At 41.4% G+C, this 25,094-nt stretch overlaps 1 protein-coding gene across 1 annotated transcript in view; it reads right to left on the reverse strand.

Annotated features, from left to right (window-relative positions):
• Nucleotides 1-1,497: 1,497 nt before the first annotated feature.
• The window catches only part of C8B (complement C8 beta chain), a 69,378-nt gene continuing 45,781 nt past the window's right edge, over nt 1,498-25,094 (reverse strand). Inside the window, exons 10-12 of the mRNA XM_003411054.3 lie at nt 15,121-15,274; nt 4,721-4,789; nt 1,498-2,089 (exon numbers count right to left, since the gene is read on the reverse strand). Of these exons, the coding sequence (XP_003411102.1) occupies nt 1,938-2,089; nt 4,721-4,789; nt 15,121-15,274 (375 nt within the window). The 3' untranslated portion in view covers nt 1,498-1,937. The remainder of the gene's footprint in view (nt 2,090-4,720; nt 4,790-15,120; nt 15,275-25,094) is intronic.

Raw genomic sequence — 25,094 nt, forward strand, 5'->3', positions numbered from 1 at the left:
AGACAGCTCTCCCCTGTCTCTGGGGAATCTTAAAAGAAGACAGATTACACTTCAAGAAAATTATACAGCCTCGGTATAATGAAAGAGATAAAACATTATTGGATTAGCCTATTGAAATAACAGCAGACGGCTAAGCAATACTATTGAGCCAAACAAGGGACCCAAACCCATCAGCTCAGTTGCTGGGGACACGGGATGCAGGAAGGCAGACGGAACACTGCACTTGCTGCCATATCGCCTGAGAAGTAAACAGTCAGCTCCCGCTGCTGGTGTTTCTATTGACTTGATTCCAGATATCTGGTCGGGATGGATGGGTGGGTGAGGGGGACCGGTAGTTTCATGTCATGGGCTTGTTAAGGACTCAGGGCCCAGAACCGAGCCAAGCAGCAAACTTGAAGCAGATGATTGGCTGAAAACAAATTGGCTGAAAAAGAATAGGATGAACTGATTCATCTTCAACTAACTGTTTTTTTTCCCACCAATTCGATTTCAACAAACTCACCTAAAGCTTTGCAATCCTAAAGGAAGTGCCTGAGAGTGAAGAAAATCTTAAAGAATGCTTTAATATGATGAAATGAGAGAAATGAAGCTTTGATGATCAGTTGACTCAATCGCTTCTTGGTACTGTAGAAATTAACCGTCTTCTTATTCTCCCCTTCAAGCTCCCCTTCCCCAAAATGGCATTTGCACAAAAGCATGAGTGTGCAGAGTAGAATTTACAGTTTTGTGAGGGAGAGGAGGAAGGGGATGGAGAGGGCTTAGGTTGCACACCCCATAACCATCAACTTAAAATTCTTCTTGGAGTTTTTCCTCTTCCACTTTCTCCTCCTCCTTCTTTCTTTTTTAACTGTCTCTAGTTATTCATTTCCTTGAGTCTTGTCTTGAGCTCAGAAGTTTCCCTGGCACCTCCCCCAGGTCACTGTATTATGAAACACACCAATTGGGTTCTGCCCCCTAACTCCTGCTTCCAACTGCGCACTCACACTCTTCCTAGTGCTCAGCAACAAAGCAACTTCAAGGCACCAGGGCCCATCTTCCTCAGAAGGCAGTGGATGAGGACTTGTGAATGACATGCACATGCACACACACACACACACTCACGATGCATCCCTATACTGTTCCCTGAACTGCCCCCCACACTCCTACTCATATACTCACATATATTCACACTCACAGACACACTCACAATATATTCATACACGCTCCCCCACATTCATACGTACACACACTTTGTTCATCAGATTCCCTTTTATTGATAGGCAGAAGATCTTGGTTAAGAGTTTAACGCTCTGGCACCTGAGTGCCCAGGTTGGCAGCCCAGCCCACCACTTCCTGAGCAACCTTGGACAAGTCCCTTGACTGTTCTAAGCCTCAGTTTTTCCAGCTGTTTGATCAGACTAATAATAGAATCTACCTTATACGGATGGAATGAGCTAACGATATACTTAGCAAGGTAGCTCACACATAGTAATCATTCAATAAACAATAACTGTCATTGTTATTGAATGAGGCAATGTACTTGTCAAGGGAGGAAACAACTTAATACCTATTCATTGATTCATTATAAGACACCTACTGTGTGCCAGTGACAGACACTGCTAGATACTGAGACTATAGTTTGAACAACTTCCTGTACAGTTCCTGGATGGTAGTAAATGTTAGACAATAAAATTGTAGAGCTGAACAAAGTAAGGAATATAAAGATGCTGAAGCCCTAAAGGAGCTTATAATTTTTAACTTACTATTTATTCAAATCAACTTGCATCTTACAAATTCACATTTTATTTTAAACATCCTGAATGGCACTTCCTTCCGCCCTTGGGCAGGCCCCAGGTGGGAAGCTGGTATGGGTACGAGCAGGGCCTGAGTTCCCATGGGCTCAGAGCACTCCCTGTGTGTAGCCGGAAGCTATGCCATCTGCTGGCAGTTCCTCTTTCCTAACAATTAAGCCTTTCTGAATCAGGGCCTGAGCAGGGGCTGCCCCCATTTTGAGGAGGTGGATTGTTGCACTGCCTATGTCTTGTTTTCTGTCCCCCAGAGCACGAAGACCATTCTGACCAGCAATTCCACTTTCCATCAATGGGGACATCTACAAGAAAGAAGATCAACAAATATTAATTAGCCCTTACTATATGAAAGAAAGACTGGAAACCCTGGTGGCATAGTGGTTAAGTGCTACGGCTGCTGACCAAGAGGTCAGCAGTTCAAATCTGCCAGGAGCTCGTTGGAAACCCTATCGGGCAGTTCTGCTCTGTCCTATAGGGTCGCTATGAGTTGGAAGCAACTTGACGGCAGTGGTTTTGGTATACAAAAGATGTAGCAGTCCGTTTCCAAAAAGATTTATAGCCTTGGAAACCCTATGACGCAGTTCTACTCTGTCCTATAGGGTCACCATGATTCTGAATTGACGTGACGGCAGTGGGTTTTTATACATTGGTGCCCTATTAGGTGAGATGGTATAACCCAAAAGACTTTGGGAGTCTGAATCTCTGATCTCCCGCTTCCAGTCAACTGTCCTTCTTAGAGAACACGGTGTTTAACACCCTCCCTCTTACCACAGGGCCTTTGCACATGCTGTTCCCATTGCCCAGAGCACTCTTCTCCCCCTCCTCACTTAGCCAACTCCTGCTCATCCTTCGGATCTCAAGTCAAGTGCCATTTCCTCAGGGAAACCTTCCTTGACACCCCTTTCCTCTAACCAAACCAAACTCTTTGCCTTTCAAGTCGATTCTGACTCATAGTGCCCCTATAGGACAGAGTAGAACTTCCCCAAAAGGTTTCCAAGGAGCAGCTGGTGGGTTCGAACTGTCAACCTTTTAGTTAGCAGCTGAGCTCTTAACCACTGTGCCACTAGGGCTTCTTTGCCCATCAACTCTCCCTATTTTAAGCTCTTAGAGTATTTTGTAGCAGATGTTACAATTGAAAGTTTAAATGTATTTCTGGGACAACTCACATGACACTGATCTTCCCTTCTAAAGAGGAATCTCTGTGATGACACTGTTTGCTCACCATTGTACCCCAGCAACTAGGCTGATACATAGGAGACCCTCAGTAAATTTTTGCTGAATGGATGAATGAATGTATGGTTTCTAGTTTAGATGCTTCCCAGATATGGAATGCTAGATAGTTTTCTTAACTTCTCAACCTATCAAACAGGGGTAATGCTATCCACCATGAGCATTGTGTGTTCTAAATGAGATAACCACAAACACTGGTAGTTCCCACCCTCCGACATTTGCCTTTCACTTGAGGACTTTTTTGAAAAAAATAGAATTGAACAAATAATAGATTACTGCCACTGTGATTTATCATGCATCTTGCTGAGCCAGTAACTCCCAGTGTAACTCTGGGTAAATTACTTAGTATCTCTGGACCCCTTCCTTCCCCTCATTTGTAAAATGAAAGAGTGGGAGGGAGTGGTTTCTAAGGCTCTTCCAACCATAAGAAATGGTTGTGTGACTGCACATTCTTGGGCAGATCACTGTTTGGGGACCAGGTTGAGATGGGTGGGGAGAGTGAGTAAGGATAACGCTGAGCATTTCACTGGTGAGGCAGAATATGCAGGTATTATAAGCAAAGGCTGTGAAGTCAGACCCATTGTACCTGAATCTAGGTTCTTACACTTACACTTAGTAACTGTGTGGCTGCTGGGCAAGCTAGTTAGCAACTCATTCAACCTCAGTTTCCTCATCTATAAAATGGGAATATCAATAGTATTGCTTCATGGGATTGCCGTGTGGACTAAACAATTTAATATTTGTAAAAAAAGAAAGTAACCAATATTCATTTTTCTCTTACAATATGTCAGGCACTATTCCAAGTGCTTCATACACCTCATTACAATCTTATGAAAACACTGTGAGTTAATTATTATTATTCTTATCATCTCCATTTTCAGATGGGGAAATTGAGGCACAAAAAAGTTAAGTAACATGCCCAAGATCAAAGTTATTAAATGATGGAGATGGAATCTGAACCATGCTGAATGCTAAGCAAAGTGCCTGATGCAGAGCAAAGTGTCCAGTAAACAGTTGCTGTTTTTATTAGATACACCATTCCATTTTTAATGGTAGCACAAAAAAAATCATAGAAAGGAATAAAGGGGGCTGGTTGTAGAAAATTCAGATAATAATTATGCCAGCCAAAGAATTTGAGAGCTGGAAGGAATCTTAGTGATAGTCCAGTCTTTAAATCATTAATTTAACACATATTACCGAGCGGCAACTGTGTGCCATGTTGCGTGCCAGGCCCTGGGACACAGAGGTGAATTGGACATGATCTCTGCTCACAGTTGCAGGGGAGACAGACACTAGCACAAACTGAAATACTGTGTGCTAAGAGCTATAGTAGATACCTATGGGAGCCTACAAAGGAATTACCAAATTATCCTTAGAGGGCTAGATAAATTTTTAGAGAAGGGGGCATCTGGGGTGGATTTTGAGGACTGAGCAGGAGTTCACTAAGCAGAAAAATAGGGTAAGCTTTCTGGAGGAATCCAGACAGATGAATTGCAAATGCCCTGCTTTGGTAGTCCTGTCACCTGAGAGCTCCCAGATGTAAAAATAATGAAATATAAAATCAGAAACCAGGATGACGAAACTCAAGTTTCATCATGTCCAGCCCGCTACCGCACACCCCGCAACTTGTTTTTGTTCTTTTGAATCATTTTCTGAACATCTCCAGAGTTCCCTCTTCCATCCAATTCTCAAAGATTCCTTACCATTTCGAGAGGTGACCTCACAGGCTGTGCCTCGGAATCCAACGGGACAGATGCAGTCACAGCGTGATCCTGAGAAGATGAGGCAGAGAGAGTGTGAATCACTCCATGTGCAGCAAAGCACTCCTGGAGCTCAGCCCTTCACAGCACCACGTTTCCATTAGGTTAACACAGGGCAGACTTTTACTTGAATGCTTCATGGTAAGCCGGTTCAGTGCCAAGAATACCTACTCCTTTCCTGAAGGTCCTTGGCTTGTAAAACACTGTTTACTACAATGGAAAACTGCATGCAGTTGTTGAGAAAAACTACTTGTTAGCTGACATTTGACCCACACTCACAAGATCTCAAGATTGGAAGCTACCTAGGTTAGGTCTAAAAGTAAAGAATGCCACCCTTAATTTCCGGGTCTTTTTTTTTTTTTTTTCAGTCTGTCACATATAAGTTTATATACATCTTACTCCATACTCCCACTTGCTCTCCCCTTATTGAGTCAGCCCTTCCAGTCTCTCCTTTCGTGACAATTTTGCCAGCTTCCTTCTCTCTCTATCCTCCCATCCCCCCTCCAGACAGGAGATGCCAACACAGTCTCAAGTGTCCACCTGATATAATTAGCTCACTCTTCATCAGCATCTCTCTCCTACCCACTGTCCAGTCCCTTTCATGTCTGATGAGTTGTCTTCGGGGATGGTTCCTGTCCTGGGCCAACAGAAGGTTTGGGGACCATGACCACTGGGATTCTTCTACTCACAGTCAGACCATTAAGTATGGTCTTTTTATGAGAATTTGGGGTCTGCATCCCACTGATCTCCTGCTCCCTCACGGGTTCTCTATTGTGCTCCCTGTCAGGGCAGTCATCGATTGTGGCCGGGCACCAACTAGTTCTTCTGGTCTCAGGATGATGTAAGTCTCTGGTTCATGTGGCCCTTTCTGTCTCTTGGGCTCTTAGTTGTCGTGTGACCTTGGTGTTCTTCATTCTCCTTTGCTCCAGGTGGGTTGAGACCAATTGATGCATCTTAGATGTCCGCTTGTTAGCATTTAAGACCCCAGACGCCACATTTCAAAGTGGGATGCAGAATGTTTTCATAATAGAATTATTTTGTCAATTGACTTAGAAGTCCCCTCAAACCCTGGTTCCCAAACCCCCGCCCTTGCTCCGCTGACCTTTGAAGCATTCATTTTATCCCGGAAACTTCTTTGCTTTTGGTCCAGTCCAATTGAGCTGACCTTCCATGTATTGAGTGTTGTCTTTCCCTTCACCCAAAGCAGTTCTTATCTACTGATTAATCAATAAAAATCCCTCTCCCTCCCTCCCTCCCTCCCCCCTTCGTAACCACAAAAGTATGTGTTCTTCTCAGTTTTTACTGTTTCTCAAGATCTTATAATAGTGGTCTTATACAATATTTGTCCTTTTGCCTCTGACTCATTTCGCTCAGCATAATGCCTTCCAGGTTCCTCCATGTTATGAAATGTTTCACAGATTCGTCACTGTTCTTTATCGATGCGTAGTATTTCCATTGTGTGAATATACCACAATTTATTTAACCATTCATCCGTTGATGGACACCTTGGTTGCTTCCAGCTTTTTGCTATTGTAACAGAGCTGCAATGAACATGGGTGTGCATATATCTGTTTGTATGAAGGCTCTTGTATCTCTAGGGTATATTCCGAGGAGTGGGATTTCTGGGTTGTATGGTAGTTCTATTTCTAACTGTTTAAGATAACGCCAGATAGATTTCCAAAGTGGTTGTACCATTTTACATTCCCATCAGCAGTGTATAAGAGTTCCAATCTCTCCGCAGCCTCTCAAACATTTATTATTTTGTGTTTTTTGGATTAATGCCAGCCTTGTTGGAGTGAGATGGAATCTCATCGTAGTTTTCATTTGCATTTCTCTAATGGCTAATGATCGAGAGCATTTTCTCATGTATCTGTTGGCTGCCTGAATATCTTCTTTAGTGAAATGTGTGTTCATATCCTTTGCCCACTTCTTGATTGGGTTGTTTGTCTTTTTGTGGTTGAGTTTTGACAGAATCATGTAGATTTTAGAGATCAGGTGCTGGTCGGAGATGTCATAGCTGAAAATTCTTTCCCAGTCTCTAGGTGGTCTTTTTACTCTTTTGGTGAAGTCTTTAGATGAGCACAGGTGTTTGATTTTTAGGAGCTCCCAGTTATCTGGTTTCTCTTTGTCATTTTTGGTAATGTTTTGTATTCTGTTTATGCCTTGTATTAGGGCTCCTAGGGTTGTCCCTATTTTTTCTTCCATGATGTTTATCGTTTTAGTCTTTATGTTTAGGTCTTTGTTGCACTTGGAGTTAGTTTTTGTGCTTGGTGTGAGGTATGGGTCCTGTTTCATTCTTTTGCAAATGGATATCCAGTTATGCCAGCACCATTTGTTAAAAAGACTATCTTTTCCCCAATTAACTGACACTGGGCCTTTGTCAAATATCAGGTGCTCATATGCAGATGGATTTGTATCTGGGTTCTCAATTCTGTTCCACTGGTCTATGTGCCTGTTGTACCAATACCAGGCTGTTTTGACTACGGTGGCTGTATAATAGGTTCTGGAATCAGGTAGAGTGAGGCCTCCCACTTTCTTCTTCTTTTTCAGTAATGCTTTACTTATCCGAGGCTTCTTTCCCTTCCATATGAAGTTGGTGATTTGTTTCTCTATCACCTTAAAAAATGACATTGGAATTTGGATCGGAAGTGCATTAAATGTATAGATGGCTTTTGGTAGAATAGACATTTTTACTATGTTAAGTCTTCCTATCCATGAGCAAGGTATGTTTTTCCACTTAAGTATGTCCTTTTGAATTTCTTGTAGTAGAGCTTTGTAGTTTTCTTTGTATAGGTCTTTTACACCCTTGGTAAGATTTATTCCTAAGTATCTTATCTTCTTGGGGGCTACTGTGAACGGTATTGATTTGGTTATTTCCTCTTCGATGTTCTTTTTGTTGATGTAGAGGAATCCAAGTGATTTTTGTATGTTTATCTTATAACCTGAGACTCTGCCAAACTCTTCTATTAGTTTCAGTAGTTTTCTGGAGGATTCCTTAGGGTTTTCTGTGTATAAGATCATGTCATCTGCAAATAGAGATAATTTTACTTCCTCCTTGCCAATCCGGATGCTCTTTATTTCTTTATCTAGCCTAATTGCCCTGGCTAGGACTTCTAGCACGATGTTGAATAAGAGCGGTGATAAAGGGCATCCTTGTCTGGTTCCCGTTCTCAAGGGAAATGCTTTCAGGTTCTCTCCATTTAGAGTGATGTTGGCTGTTGGCTTTGCATAGATGCCCTTTATTATGTTGAGGATTTTTCCTTCAAATCCTATTTTGGTGAGAGTTTTTATCATGAATGGGTGTTGGACTTTGTCAAATGCCTTTTCTGCATCAATTGATAAGATCATGTGGTTTTTATCTTTTGTTTTATTTATGTGATGGATTACATTAATGGTTTTTCTGATATTAAACCAGCCTTGCATACCTGGTATAAATCCCACTTGATCGTGGTGAATTATTTTTTTGATATGTTGTTGAATTCTGTTGGCTAGAATTTTGTTAAGGATTTTTGCATCTATGTTCATGGGGGATATAGGTCTGTAATTTTCTTTTTTTGTAATGTCTTTACCTGATTTTGGTATCAGGGAGATAGTGGCTTCATAGAATGAGTTGGGTAGTATTCCGTCATTTTCTATGCTTTGAAATACCTTTAGTAGTAGTGGTGTTAACTCTTCTCTGAAAGTTTGGTAGAACTCTGCAGTGAAGCCGTCTGGGCCAGAGCTTTTTTTTGTTGGGAGTTTTTTGATTACCGTTTCAATCTCTTTTTTTGTTATGGGTCTATTTAGTTGTTCTACTTCTGAATGCGTTAGTTTAGGTAGGTAGTGTTTTTCCAGGAATTCATCCATTTCTTCTAGGTTTGCGAATTTGTTAGAGTACAATTTTTCGTAATAATCTGATATGATTCTTTTAATTTCAGTTGGTTCTGTTGTGATGTGGCCCTTCTCGTTTCTTATTCGGGTTATTTGTTTCTTTTCCTGTATTTCTTTAGTTAGTGTAGCCAATGGTTTATCAATTTTGTTAATTTTTTCAAAGAACCAGCTTTTGGCTTTGTTAATTCTTTCAATTGTTTTTCTGTTCTCTAATTCATTTAGTTCAGCTCTAATTTTTATTATTTGTTTTCTTCTGGAGCCTGATGGATTCTTTTGTTGCTCACTTTCTATTTGTTCAAGTTGTCGGGACAGTTCTCTGATTTTGGCTCTTTCTTCTTTTTGTATGTGTGCATTTATCGATATAAATTGGCCTCTGAGCACTGCTTTTGCTGTGTCCCAGAGGTTTTGATAGGAAGTATTTTCATTCTCGTTGCATTCTATGAATTTGCTTATTCCCTCCTTGATGTCTTCTATAACCCAGTCTTTTTTCAGGAGGGTATTGTTCAGTTTCCAAGTATTTGATTTCTTTTCCCTAGTTTTTCTGTTATTGATTTCTACATTTATTGCCTTGCGGTCTGAGAAGATGCTTTGTAATATTTCGATGTTTTGGATTCTGCAAATTTGTTTTATGACCTAATATGTGGTCTATCCTAGAGAATGTTCCATGTGCACTAGAAAAAAAAGTATACTTTGCAGCAGTTGGGTGGAGAGTTCTGTATAAGTCAATGAGGTCAAGTTGGTTGATTGTTGTAATTAGGTCTTCCGTGTCTCTATTGAGCTTCTTACTGGATGTCCTGTCCTTCTCCGAAAGTGGTGTGTTGAGGTCTCCTACTATAATTGTGGAGGTGTCTATCTCACTTTTCAGTTCTGTTAAAATTTGATTTATGTATCTTGCAGCCCTGTCATTGGGTGCATAAATATTTAATATGGTTATGTCTTCCTGATCAATTGTCCCTTTTATCATTATGAAGTGTCCTTCTTTATCCTTTGTGGTGGATTTAAGTCTAAAGTCTATTTTGTCAGAAATTAATATTGCTACTCCTCTTCTTTTTTGCTTATTGTTTGCTTGATATATTTTTTCCATCCTTTGAGTTTTAGTTTGTTTGTGTCTCTAAGTCTAAGGTGTGTCTCTTGTAGGCAGCATATAGACGGATCGTGTTTCTTTATCCAGTCCGAGACTCTCTGTCTCTTTATTGGTGCATTTAGTCCATTTACATTCAGCGTAATTATAGATAAATAAGTGTTTATTGTTGTCATTTTGATGCCTTTTTATGTGTATTGTTGACAATTTCATTTTTCCACATACTTTTTTGTGCTGAGACGTTTTTCTTAGTAAATTGTGAGATCCTCATTTTCGTAGTGTTTGACTTTATGTTTGTTGAGTCGTTACATTTTTCTTGGCTTTTATCTTGAGTTATGGAGTTGGTATACCTCTTTGTGGTTACCTTAATATTTACCCCTATTTTTCTAAGTAAAAACCTAACTTGTATTGTTCTATATCGCCTTGTATCACTCTCCATATGGCAGTTCTAAGCCACGTGTATTTAGTCCCTCTTTTTGATTATTGTGATCTTTTACATATTAACTTCAGTGATTCCCTGTTATGAGCATTTTTTTTTAATTAATCTTAATTTGTTTTTCTGATTTCCCTATTTGAGTTGATATCAGGATGTTCTGTTTTGTGATCTTGTCTTGTGCCGGTATCTGATATTATTGGTTTTCTGACCAAACAATATCCTTTAGTATTTCTTGTAGCTTTGGTTTGGTTTTTGCAAATTCTCTAAACTTGTGTGTATCTGTAAATATCTTAATTTCACCTTCATATTTCAGAGAGTTTTGCTGGATATATGATCCTTGGCTGGCAGTTTTTCTCCTTCAGTGCTCTGTATATGTCGTCCCATTCCCTTCTTGCCTTCATGGTTTCTGCTGAGTAGTCTGAACTTATTCTTATTGATTCTCCCTTGAAGGAGACCTTTCTTTTCTCCCTGGCTGCTTTTAAAATTTTCTCTTTATCTTTGGTTTTGGCAAGTTTTTTTTTTTTTTTTTATTAACTTTTATTAAGCTTCAAGTGAACGTTTACAAATCCAATCAGTCTGTCACATATAAGTTTACATACATCTTACTCCGTACTCCCACTTGCTCTCCCCCTATTGAGTCAGCCCTTTCAGTCTCTCCTTTCGTGACAATTTTGCCAGCTTCCTTCTCTCTCTATCCTCCCATCCCCCCTCCAGACAAGAGTTGCCAACACACTCTCAAGTGTCCACCTGATATAATTAGCTCACTCTTCATCAGCATCTCTCTCCCACCCGCTGACCAGTCCCTTTCATGTCTGATGAGTTGTCTTCGGGGATGGTTCCTGTCCTGTGCCAACAGAAGGTCTGGGGAGCATGGCGGCCGGGATTCCTCTAGCCTCAGTCAGACCATTAAGTATGGTCTTTTTATGAGAATTTGGGGTCTGCATCCCACTGATCTCCTGTTCCCTCAGGAGTTCTCTGTTGTGCTCCCTGTGAGGGCAGTCATCGATTGTGGCCGGGCACCAACTAGTTCTTCTGGACTCAGGATGATGTAGGTCTCTGGTTCATGTGGCCCCTTCTGTCTCTTGGGCTCTTAGTTGTCATGTGACCTTGGTGTTCTTCATTCTCCTTTGCTCCAGGTGGGTTGAGACCAATTGATGCATCTTAGATGTCCGCTTGTTAGCATTTAAGACCCCAGATGCCACATTTCAAAGTGGGATGCAGAATGTTTTCATAATAGAATTATTTTGTCAATTGACTTAGAAGTCCCCTCAAACCATGCTCCCCAGACCCCCGCCCTTGCTCCGCTGACCTTTAAGCATTCATTTTATCCCGGAAACTTCTTTGCTTTTGGTCCAGTCCAATTGAGCTGACCTTCCATGTATTGAGTGTTGTCTTTCCCTTCACCCAAAGCAGTTCTTATCTACTGATTAATCAATAAAAATCCCTCTCCCTCCCTCCCTCCCTCCCTCCCTCCCTCCCCCCTTCGTAACCACAAAAGTATGTGTTCTTCTCAGTTTTTACTGTTTCTCAAGATCTTATAATAGTGGTCTTATACAATATTTGTCCTTTTGCCTCTGACTCATTTCGCTCAGCATAATGCCTTCCAGGTTCCTCCATGTTATGAAATGTTTCACAGATTCGTCACTGTTCTTTATCGATGCGTAGTATTTCCATTGTGTGAATATACCACAATTTATTTAACCATTCATCCGTTGATGGACACCTTGGTTGCTTCCAGCTTTTTGCTATTGTAACAGAGCTGCAATGAACATGGGTGTGCATATATCTGTTTGTATGAAGGCTCTTGTATCTCTAGGGTATATTCCGAGGAGTGGGATTTCTGGGTTGTATGGTAGTTCTATTTCTAACTGTTTAAGATAACGCCAGATAGATTTCCAAAGTGGTTGTACCATTTTACATTCCCATCAGCAGTGTATAAGAGTTCCAATCTCTCCGCAGCCTCTCAAACATTTATTATTTTGTGTTTTTTGGATTAATGCCAGCCTTGTTGGAGTGAGATGGAATCTCATCGTAGTTTTCATTTGCATTTCTCTAATGGCTAATGATCGAGAGCATTTTCTCATGTATCTGTTGGCTGCCTGAATATCTTCTTTAGTGAAATGTGTGTTCATATCCTTTGCCCACTTCTTGATTGGGTTGTTTGTCTTTTTGTGGTTGAGTTTTGACAGAATCATGTAGATTTTAGAGATCAGGTGCTGGTCGGAGATGTCATAGCTGAAAATTCTTTCCCAGTCTCTAGGTGGTCTTTTTACTCTTTTGGTGAAGTCTTTAGATGAGCACAGGTGTTTGATTTTTAGGAGCTCCCAGTTATCTGGTTTCTCTTTGTCATTTTTGGTAATGTTTTGTATTCTGTTTATGCCTTGTATTAGGGCTCCTAGGGTTGTCCCTATTTTTTCTTCCATGATGTTTATCGTTTTAGTCTTTATGTTTAGGTCTTTGTTGCACTTGGAGTTAGTTTTTGTGCTTGGTGTGAGGTATGGGTCCTGTTTCATTCTTTTGCAAATGGATATCCAGTTATGTGGTTTTGGCAAGTTTGATGATAATATGTCTTGGTGTTTTTCTCTTTGGATCAATCTTAAATGGGGTTCGATGAGCATCTTGGATAGCTATCCTTTTGTCTTTCATGATGTCAGGGAAGTTTTCTGTCAGGAGATCTTCAACTATTTTCTCTGTGTTTTCTGTCCCCCCTCCCTGTTCTGGGACTCCAATCACATGCAAGTTATCCTTCTTGATAGAGTCCCACATGATTCTCAGGGTTTCTTCATTTTTTTAAATTCTTTTATCTGATTTTTTTTCAGCTATGTTGGTGTTAATTCCGTGGTCCTCCAGATTTCCCAGTCTGCATTCTAATTGCTCGAGTCTGCTCCTCTGACTTCCTATTGCATTGTCTAATTCTGTAATTTTATTGTTAATCTTTTGGATTTCTACATGCTGTCTCTCTATGGATTCTTGCAACTTAGTAATTTTTCCACTATGTTCTTGAATAATCTTTTTGAGTTCTTCAGCTGTTTTATCAGTGTGTTCCTTGGCTTTTTCTGCAGTTTGCCTTATTTCATTTCTGATGTCTTGAAGCATTCTGTAAATTAGTTTTTTATATTCTGTATCTGATAATTCCAGGATTGTATCTTCATGTGGGAAAGATTTTGATTCTTTTGTTTGGGGGGTTGGAGAAGCTGTCATGGTCTGCTTCTTTATGTGGTTTGATATCGACTGCTGTCTTCGAACCATCACTGGGAAACTTGTTTTTCCAGAAAATCCACTGACTGGGACGCTGGCTCTAGGCTCTGAAAACAGTCGTTGCTTCCCCATATTTGTTTGTGTTCCGTCTCTAAATCTGTGTTTGTTGTTCAGGGTTTGTAGATTGTTATGCATGTGATCGATTCACTTGTTTTTCCGAGTCTTTGTTGCAAGAGGGATCCAAGGTAGCGTCTACCTAGTCCACCATCTTGGCCCCGCCTCCTCCGGCTCTTTTTAAAAAAATATCTGTATGAGACCAAAGGAACAACGGTTACTCTAAAGCATAGATGAGAAGCTTGGGGAACTGTGAGACTAAGTTAAAGAGTATGAAACAACTAGAACAGAAATGATGAGAATGTTGACACAATGTGAAGAATGCAACCAATGTCACTGAACATTATGTGTAGAAATTTTTGAATGGTAATGTGTTTTGCTGTGTGTATTTTCACCAAAAATAAAATAAAATATTAAAAAAAAAAAAAAAAAGATTGGAAACCATAGTAGAGGTCACTCTATGGATGGTCAGTTTCCCCAAAAGTAAATAGCTACCCTTTGTTTTATTCAAGCGATGGTGAACGTTACCCTTAGATGTCCCATCCTATGTTTGGTCACTTCTGACACATTGGAAGTTTTATGTTAACCCGTAATCCGTCACCTTAGAGCTGCTCTCACCTGGGATCACACAGAATCACAGAATCTGTTTATAGGAGAGTCCTTCACATGTCAGGGCCCACAAACATCCCAGCCTGTGGCTCCATATTCTCCCTCATTTCCACCCCACAGCCTCAGTCGGGTCCCAATTTTTAGGTTCAAATTTCACACAAAGTAAGGGGGTTTCAGCAACCCTAGGTCAAAACCTTGAGCTGATGAGCTGATCCCACTTTCTGTTGGCTTGACCCTCACAGAGGTGCCTTTGTTCTGATGGCTGGACTGCCAGGCCTTATAAAGGATCTCATTTATATTCTCTTTCCTTATATCCATCCTGTCTGAGAAGGTTGAAACATCTTCCTCAATCCCAGCCTGGGGGCTGGACTCTTTCGCCCTGCTAACAGGTATTCTCTGTGTTCCCCCTGCTAAACTCCACCCACGTGGGCTCTGTCCTGACTCCAACTGACTCCCTAGGCTGGAGCCTACTGGAACCAGGTCCTGATGCCCTGTTTTGGGTACTGGACTGGACTTTTCCTAAGGGTCTTACTGGCCCATCAGAATAAGGGTCTTGCTGGCCCATCAGAATAGGAGTGTGTAATCCCATTACTCAGCCCCTTCAGAATGCCCTGCCCACTGCAATGACCATGGGCATGACCCTTGAAGTTAGCAATCAAGTTCTAGTGGCCCATCCTTGCCTCCTGCCCCCCTCCCCCCAATCCTCTCACCACATATTAGTCAGGTCATGTACAAAGAATTTCACTTCTTAGCCCAAGGCCCCTTCTGTGATCAAGAGAAAGTTCCTGGGTCTATCCCTATTCCTTTTTGCAGGCCACATGGTCTCAGTCTACTCTTATCTTCAGTTTAATGCTACTGTTGCCTACTCTGTCACTTGGAACTGGAATCTAGGTGTCCCAACAGGCTGAGTAGTATGTCCTGGTTGCCTACGTTCAGACTTCTTGAGAAACAGAAGCAGGCAAACAGCTGGCCGCAGAACCTGCCTCCTGAAGATGACGGCTTTTGTGAGGTACACTAGCTGCCGGGCAATGGTACCTTTCAGGACAGGGACTCCATTCCCTTGGCAGGGAGCACATCGGCAAGAGCTAACTTCTTTCTGGAACTCTTCCAGGGCCTGCTTCATGTTCTGCCTCACTGTGCTGGAATATGCAAAATTCGTGGCTGTCACCAGTTCATATAGGGGCTCTGCCTGGAAAGGGAAGAAAAGCATTTATTTCAAGAGAAAACACTTATTAGTTGACATAGAAGGCAAGGCTACACAGGAATGGCAGAGGTCAGTGCACAGACCACAGTGGATTCACATGGAACTGGATGGATGCTACACATGTGAATGGATGCCCAGTTCAACGTCTATACTTTGCTGTACAGATGCCCCATCCTCTTTCTGCCTCCCCCACTGTTATAGATTGAATTGTGTCCCCTCAAAATGTGTTGGAATTGGAGCCCTGGTGGCCCAGTGGTTAAGTGCTACTGCTGTTAACCTTTGGTCAGCAGTTCAAATCCATCAGTCGCTCCTTGGAAACCCTATGGGGCAGTTCTATTCTGTCCTGTAGGGTTGCTATGAGTTGGAGTCAACTCGACAGAAAGAGGTTTGGTTTATGGTCATTAATTTTTTTTTAATATGTATAAGTCTCTCTTCTTCCTTCCCTAATTAGATCATAAGCTCCTGGAGATCAGGGCTATGGGCTGTCCAGCTCTCTGTCTCTAGACACAGCCAAGAACTTAGTAAACTAACCAATCAGTTGTGTCAAGTAGATTCTGAACCATGGCAACCCCATATGTGTCAGAGTAGAACTGCGCTCCACAGGGTTTTCAATGGCTGATTTTCTTTAGAAGTACATTGCCAAACCTTTCTTCCGAGGTACCTCTGAGTAGACTTGAACCTTCAAACTTTCTGTTAGCAGCTGAGTATATTAACATTTGTACCACCCAGGGACTTCTGTGCCCAGTCCAGAACTTAGTAAATAATAAATGTGGATGGATGGGTGAAAGGGGGATGGATGAAAGCAGGGCTTCCAACCAGTTCATTCCAGTTCAAACCCCTGCTGAGAATTTGCATTTCTAACAAGTTCCAAAAAAAACAAAACCAAATCCATGTCCATCAAGTTGATTCCAACCCTTAGTGATCCTACAGGACAGGGTAAAACTGCCCATAGGGTTTCCAAGGAGCCACTGGCGGATTCCAACTGCCGACCTTTTGTTGAGCAGCCCCAGCTCTCAACCACTGCGCCACCAGGGCTCCAACAAGTTCCCAGGAGATGCTAATGCTGCTGGTTAGGGACAAATTCTGAGAACCACTAGTAGAGCAGTGGTTCTCAAATTTTGTTATACATAAGAATCACCCGGGGATCTTGTTAAAATGTTGATTCTGAGTCAGTATATCTGGGGTGGAAATGCAAATTCTCAGCAGAGGCTTGAACCGGAATGAACTGGTTCAAAACCCTGGATTGAAGGCCTAATTAGAGCAATGGCAGCAGGCATGGAGGAGAGGATATGGATATAAGAAAGTAGAAGCAAAAACAGCAGATGTTGATTACTCAGCAGATATGGCGGTGGTTGAGAGGGAGAAGCCGTAGGTAGATGTGGTGTCCTTTGTGGGTTAGGAAAAAACAGAAGGCAAAGTTTAAAGAGGGGGCTCTTGGCTTTAGTTTCAGCTCCAGGGCCAGGTTCCTCTCCAGATTTTGTTTGTGATCCTGCCCTAATCCAGCCCTGGAGAGTTTAGGGTCTGTCTAAATGCAGGCAATCATGCCTAGCATAAGCCTCCAGTGAGAAGAAAATTGCTTCCATTTCTTAATGCGTCTGACACTGACCTTCACTCTAGTGGGCAAAGCAAGGCCCCTCGGTGGTCCCATTGTCTCACCGGTTTGTGGTCAATGAATTGATCCAAAGACTGTTTGCAGAACCATCCAGCCCCGCTGGCCACACATCTCAGGGTGGGGGTGGGGAGATGGGAGGAGGGAATGGAAGGAGAAGGGGGAGGCTTGCTTTATGCCAATGAGAAGCTCCTCCAACGATCTGCTTGCTCTCCCTGGGCACCTTGAAAGGCTGCCTTTAACCACTGAGGCATTTTCCTACCAGCACTGAGATTTGCTCAAGGAGATGGAGCAAGTCAGTGGTGGAATTACAATAAACCTTCCATGTCTATGATCTGCTGTGTGCCAGGAGCTGTGCTGGGGGATTGCAGATGTTATCCCACTTCATCCTCACAGGTCCCTGAGTGGAAAAAAATGTTTAAACACTCATTTCTGAAAGTTGGGCAGTTCAAAACCACCCAGAGGCCCCTGGCAATCTACTTCTGAAAGATCATTGCCATTGAAAAACCTGTGGATCACAATTATTCTACTGTGACACACATGAGGTTGCCATGAGGTTGCCATGAGTCAGCATCAGCTCAGTGGCCACTAGTTTTTTGGTTCATTCTCACACGGTAACAACTATTTACTCTATTTTCAGATGACATTAGTAACTTGATCAAACTCACACAACTTATAAATGCATTGCTAGGATTCTAATTCAAAGCTTGTGTCTTTTCTACTCGCTCATGATGATTACTGATGAAAACGGGTTGATTATTCCCACTCTCCCACCTCTATCCCACGGTTCTCCAAAACTGCAGTCTACAGTTTGCCGTGGAACTTAGCAGCAGCTCCTCAGGACTCCACAGATCCCTTTTTAGCTCAAGTTAATATGGTGCAATTGTTTGTTCCTTAGTTTGCTGTTCTTTCCTCCCTCTTTCTTTTCCACTTTCTTTCTCCCACTGGCTCCACATGCACATCCTTACTGCTCACACTGATCACTGGGTCCTTAGCACATCTACCCCGGTGAAAATTTTATTTATATCTGTCCTCTCGCTGCAAAGGAATGGTATGTTCTGCCCACATGAGCACTATTAAACTCATACAATTCTCCACAAGGGACGCCGGTGTAATCATTCTTAATGATTTTGTTATTAGGTGTCATCCAGTGGCCCCCGACTCATGGCAACCCCTGACTCATGGTAACCTCATGTACAATGGAATTACATGCTGCTGGGCCCAGTGCCATCCCCATGATCAATCGAGGGTAAGACAATTGTTGGCTGATTTTTGGAAGTAGATCACCAGACCTTTCTTTCTAATGCATGTTAGAAATCTGTTCAGCATCATAGCACCAAGCAAGCCTCCACTGAGAGACAGGTGGTGGCTGCACTGAGGTGAATTGGCCAGGAATTGAACCTGGGTCTCTCGCATGGACGACAAGAATTCTACCACTGAACTCTTACTATGCCCATTCTTAATGATAACAAGTAATTATTGCTACATCCATTGCCATCAAGTCAATTCTCACTCACAGATACCGTATAAGACAGAATAGGACTGCCCTATAGGGTTTCTAAGGCTGTAATCTTCACGGAAGCAGTCTGTCTTTCTCCCAAGGAGCAGCTGATGGGTTCAAACAGCTGATCTTTCAGTTACCAGCTGTCATGGATTTAATTATGTCCCCCCAAAATATGCGTCCACTTGGTTAGGCCATGATTCCCAGTGTTGTGTGGTTGTCCTCCATTTTGTGATTTGATGTAATTTTTCTATGTGTTGTAAATACTAATCTCTATGGTTAATGAGGAAAGATTAGGTTACATTAAAGAGGATTAGGGTGGAATCCAACACCGTTACGCAGGTCATGTCCCTGATTCAATGTAAGGGGAGTTTCCCTGGGGTATGGCCTGCATTGCCTTTAATCTTACAAGAGATAAAAGGAGAGAGAAACAAGCAGAGAGGATAGGGACCTCATACCACCAAGAAAGAAGTGCCAGGAGTGAAGTGCATCCTTTGGACCCAGGGTCCCTGAATTGAGAAGTTCCTAGACCAGGGACGTTCTCTGACAAGGACCTTTCACCAGAACTGACAGACAGAGAAAGGCTTCCCTGGAAGCTGGCACCCTGAATTCAGACCGCTAGCCTCCTAAACAGTTTTCTGTTTGTTAAAGCTATCCTCTTGTGGTATTTCTGCTTTAGCAGCACTGGACAACTAAGACAGGAGCCTAGTGCTTAACAACTGCACCACCAGCATTTGTTAGGTGTTGAACTAAATATTTTCTCTACATTTTCTAACTTAATCCTCTCAACAATCTTACGAGTTAGTCTTCTGCTCATGAAATAACTGAAGCACAGTAATTGGCAGAAAAGGATTTGAACTGATCATATTTTGGTCTATTTTTTTCAGCACATATTTTTGGATAGATGGATGAAGTGATATTTTGATGGCGTAAGACAAGTGCCATTTAATGTCTCACATTTTTCACTTAACATATTATGAGCATTTCCTCATGACAGTCAATATTCTTCAATAAAATGATTTTTTATGGCTTCATAGTATGCTGGTGCTTGGGTGTGCCACAATGCATTCAAACCTTCGCCTCTCATTGATCCTTAAGTCATTTTCTTTTCCTCTTTGCTACTACAAATAACATAAAATGATGCGTGTCGTTATACATACCTCTTTAGCAATGTTTTAATTTATGTCTTTAGAAGATTCTTGCATTTGGGGTTACTGGGTCAAAAGCCATAAACTTATTAATCTTTTTGAGGGTTGTTGTCAGATGCTATGGAGTCAGTTCCAACTCATAGCAACCCTACGTACCACACACCAAAACACTGCCTGGACTTGGGCCATGCTCACAATTGTTGTTATGCTTGAACCCATTGTTGCCCAATCTTTTTAATATATAGTATTATATTCTTTTCCTAAAGGGTTGTACTGATTTATATTCCCATTCCATTTTACAGAAGTACCCATCTCCTTCCTCTCAATGACACTGAGTATTTTTAATCATCATCAATTTGATAGGTGAAAAATAATATCGCATCCTTGGTTTACATTTAAAAATCTGTTATTAGAGAGAATTTCAAGTACTTCTAGAAGTAGAAAGAAGGGGTAATGAATGCTGTAGATCCATCACCTCACTTCAATAATTGTTATTATTTTATTGTATTGCTATCTTAATTTTAATTTTTTATTCCTATAAAAAAAAAGGTTGATAATTTTGCATATTTATTGGCCATTTGTAGTTCTTCTGAGGGTTGTCTATTCACTTCCTTTCAGATGGGTCTTTCTTATAAATTGTATCATCCTCAGACATTAAGGATTTCATGTGTGGTGAAATTATTTTTCTGGCTTTTTTTCTGTTTGTCTTTTTATTATATTCATGGTTTTCTTGTATAAAATTCAGAACTTATTTTTGAGTGGTAGGATCTATTAGCCCAAATCCAATATTGTGTTACCAGGCAGTATTTGTACTTTAAAACTTCTCTCAGTTGGAGTACTTTGCTTTTGCTTTGAGGAATTTGCTTGCAGAAAGGTGTGGTGGTTATTATCACTGCTTACCAATTATCTCAGCTTCTTTGTCTTTCTGGACAATTCCCTACCCCCCTTAAAGGCAGGAAGCCCTGGTGGCACAGTGTTTAACAGCTTGGCTGCCAACCAAAAGGTCAGCAGTTCAAATCCACCAGCCGCTCCTTAGAAACCCTATGGGACAGTTCTACCCTGTCCCATAGGGTCACTGTGAGTCAGAATTAACTTGATGGCAATGGGTTTTTTGGTTTTTCTTAAAGGCAGATTTGCCTTGTGGCTTGTGTTGACCAATGAGAGGTGAGGGGTGTCATTTTAAGGATAAAGCTTTAATAGCAGAGATGATTGGTCCTGCCCCTTCACCTCTGCTGCAGTGATCTTGGAAGCACAGGACAAGATAAAGCCTCCATCCACCTGGATCCCTGAGTGACTGTATTGAAGAAAGCCTCCTTGATAATACACTTTTGACATGTTGTGTGACATAAACATCTGTTGTACTAAGCAATTGAGACAGGAAGGTGGTTTCACTTAGGCTCTCCTGATCTCCATGTGTGCACAACTTGCTCCCACCTTCTTGCCTTCTACCCTGGACAATGCCAACACTCTGTAATGACTCCACAGCCTGGGTCCCAAATCACAACCTGGCTAACCTAACTAGTATAGAAATGTGTATGGATGAAAGACTCTGTGCCTAGGCTTGCTAGTTAAATATGGCCATCCAATTAAAGTTGAATTTCAGATAAACAATTAATTTTTTGGTGTATCTTCCATGCACTATTTGGGAGATAAACCAGAAAACCAGTTGTTGAGTCAATTCTGGCTCAGGTCAACCCCGTTTGTGTCAGAGTAGATGTGTGCTCCATAGAGTTTTCATGGGCTATAATCTTATAGAAGTAAATAACCAAGTCTTTCTTCTGAGTCACCTCTGGGCAGATGAAGACCTCTAATCTTTGGTTAGCAACCAAGTACGTTAACCATTTGCACCACCCAGGGACTCCATTTGAGAGATACTTACACTAAAAATTATTCATTTTTTATCTGAGATCCAAATTTAACTGGGAATTCTGTGTTTTTATTTGCTAAATGTGGCAACCCTATTTCTGACTCCTTTAATATCTCAAAATGCCTTTTCGAATTCTTCACCCATTCATGACTACCTCACTGATTCATGAGTCCTTTTCCTTCAAAACCTTGTCATAGCTCACTCCATTATCTTCAGACACTTACTGTTACATAAAGTTCCAAGACCAATTTGACTTTTATTTCTGTAGGACATATTTGTTTCTAAAAGTAAAAAATATCACCAGGTTCTGTTTCAGTATTTTATTGTTTTCATTCATCTTGCCCGGTTGTCAATGAGCTGTTCATTTTACATTATCAACTCAGGGCAGTTTCTCTTATTATGTTCTTGATTAATGCATCTTGTCATTTAATCTTGCCTCTTTCTCAGGAGGAAGTCTCTGAGTTTTAGATTTCCACTTCTGTGTTCTTGTCTATCATATTTCTTTTATGTCATTGTTTTAATCTCTTTGTCTTTTGCTTCTGTATTATAAGAACATTTTTATAGAACCTTCCACATCACTGACTCAATTTTCTGCAATGTCAATTCTGTTCTTTATAGTTTCCAATGTAGGTTTTAATTCTGCTGTTGTATCTTTGCTTTCCTATATTCAGCCACTTCCCTATTCATCTGGTTATTGCCTAAACATCTCAGAGGCTATTTTTTATTCCATAAATTCCTCATTTTCTTGAATTTTATTATAATCACAAAACAAATGCATTCTAAAATTTACTTCTATGTGTCTATATTTTAGACTTATGCTTTTCTTCTGCATCTTGAATGTAATTTTACCTTTTGTGTTCAAAATCTCTTGTTCAAAATCCATTGTCTTCTCTTAACTCTTCCTTGAGCAGAGCCATTTCTTTATATCTAAAGTTTGCCAATAGACAACACAAAGAGACTCTTCTTTGGCTTCTCTCTCTCTCTCTGCCTACCTGGATTCCACAGAAATCTTGTTTCAGATCTTCATCTTGACCTTGACAACTGGTTTATGTACACAAGTCTTGGCCTACTTTCATGTGTCTAGGAATAGTTTATCTGGTGGGTTCTACTGTCTGAAAAGCAATAGCCTCTCCATTTACTGGTAAGCTGACTCTGCCAAGAATTATTCTGAGAGTATGAAGCCATCTTTAGTTTCCTTTTGCAAGAAAGAGTGCATCAAAATCTAGAATGCCCAGAATGTATGTTTCTGACTTAGTTTATGGAGGCATGACCCAGGAGGAGGTATGCTACACTCCAAAAGAACTGCTTGAAATTTTTAATATGTACAAACAGAAACCTGGGGAATATATGTGGGAATGGCTATTAAGGATGTGGGATAATGGTGCAAGGAACATAAAGATGGATCATTCTGAGTTTATTGATATGGGTCTACTAAGCACAGATTCTTCATTCAATGTTTTAACTTCAGAGATTAGGAAAGGATCTAATAGTTTATTTTGTTGGGTTGCTGAAGCATGGATTATGCTGTGACCGACACTAAATCAAGTTGAAGTACCAGAACCAGACCTGCCGTGGTAAACTGTAGGAGAAGGTGTAATAAGGCTCAGGGAAATTGGAATATTAGAGTGGATTGATTAGGTTAGACCTACAGACCCATACATGGAGTGCCCAGAGAACACACCTTTTACCACGACAGTGAGGAACAAACTCGTGAAGGGAGCTCCAGCATCTTTGAAGACTGCTGTGATTGCTATTTTATGTAAATCAGATTTGACAGTGGGAACTGCCCTAACTGAAGTAAGACAACTAACTATGATGGTGCTAATTGAACCCCGTGGTGGTAGGGGCCAAATGGCGATGCTCAATTGACAAAGACAAGGTGGATGTGGTTATTGTAATGGACAACAGAGTCAAACCAGTAATCAGAATAGGCTGACTCCCACGGACTTATGGCACTGGCTACTTAGTCATGATGTCCCTAGGAGTGAAATAGATGGGAATTCTGCTAAATATTTACTTGATCTGTACAAATGGAAGAATTCTAGATCCAGTGAATGGTATTCTAATTTGAATCACCAGAATAGAGAGTCATGGCACAATCAGTTCCCAGACCTGAGAGGGTTTAAAGACCCACAACCTCTTGAATGGAAGGGAGGCTGGGTCCACTTGAGGAAAGACCCCACAACACTGCCAAAAATTTATACTGTTAATGTATCTCTCAGCCTTCCCCAAATGGATCTACAGCCTTTTACGAGAGGGACTGTTCATTGGGAAAAAGGAAATAATCAGAATTTTGGGGAATTACTGGATACTGGCTCTGAACTGACACTAATTTCAAGAGACCCAAAACATCACTGTGGCCTACCAGTCAGCCTGGGGGCATATGGAGGTCAGGTTATTAACGAAGTCTTAGCTCAGGTTTGTCTCACAGTTGGTCCAGTGTGTCCCTGATCCCATCCTGTAGTGATTTCTCCAGTTCCAGACTGAAAAATTGGAATAGGTGTACTCGGCAACTGGCATAACCCCCACATTGAATCCCTGACAAGTGGAGTAAGGGCTATTATGGTAGGAAAAACCAAGGGAAAGCCATTAGAACTGCTCCTACCTAGGAAAATAGTAAACCAAAAGCAACATGGCATTCCTGGAGGGATCGCAGAGATGAATGCCACCATCAAGGACTTGAAGGATGCAGGGGTGGTGATTCCCACCACATCCCCATTCTTCTTGCCAATTTGGCCTGTACGAAAAAACGGATGGAGCTTGGAGAATGACAGTGCATTGTCATAAACTTAACCAGGTGGTGACTTCAATTGCAGCTGCTGTTTCAGATGTGGTTCACTGCTTGAGCAATTTAAAACATCTCCTGGTACCTGGTATTCGGCTATTGATCTGGCCACTGCCTTTTCTCAATTCCAGTTCTGAAGAAGACTGGAATCAGTTTGCCTTCATCTGGCAAGGCCAGCAATACACCTTCACTGTCCTACCTCAGCAGTATATCAGCTCTACTGCCCTACATCATAATTTAGTCTGCAAGGACTTTAATTGCCTTTCTCTTCCAAAAGACTTCACACTGGTCTATTACACTGATGACATTACACAGATTGGACCTCTTAGGGAAGAAGTGTCAATGACTCTGGATTTATTGGTAAAACTGGAGCATGTTGTTGTTAGATTCTGCCAAGTTGGTTCTGACTCACAGTGACCCTATGCACAACAGAATGAAACACTGCCCGGTCCTGCATCATCCTTGATATTGCTATGCTTGAGCTTGTTGTTGCAGCCACTGTATCAATCTGTTTCATTGAGGGTCTTCCTCTTTCTCGCTGGACCTCTACTTTACCAAGCATGACATCCTACTCTAGGGACTGGCCCCTACTAACAACATGTCCAAAATATGTGAAACGCAGTCTCACCATCCTTGCTTCCAAGGAGCATTCTGGTGTACTTCTGCCAAGACAGGTTTGTTTGTTCTTTTGGCAGTCTATGGTATATTAAATATTCTTCGTGAACACCACAATTCAAAGGCATCAATTCTTCAGTCTTCCTTATTCATTGTCCAGCTTTTGCATGCATATGAGGTGATTGAAAACACCGTGGCTTGGGTCAGGCACACCTTAGTCCTCAGGGTGACATCTTTGCTTTTTAGCACTTTAGAGAGATCTGTTGCAGCCAATTTGCCC

The sequence above is a fragment of the Loxodonta africana genome, chromosome 3 (assembly GCF_030014295.1).
Source record: "Loxodonta africana isolate mLoxAfr1 chromosome 3, mLoxAfr1.hap2, whole genome shotgun sequence".
NCBI classification, from domain to species: Eukaryota; Metazoa; Chordata; class Mammalia; order Proboscidea; family Elephantidae; genus Loxodonta; species Loxodonta africana.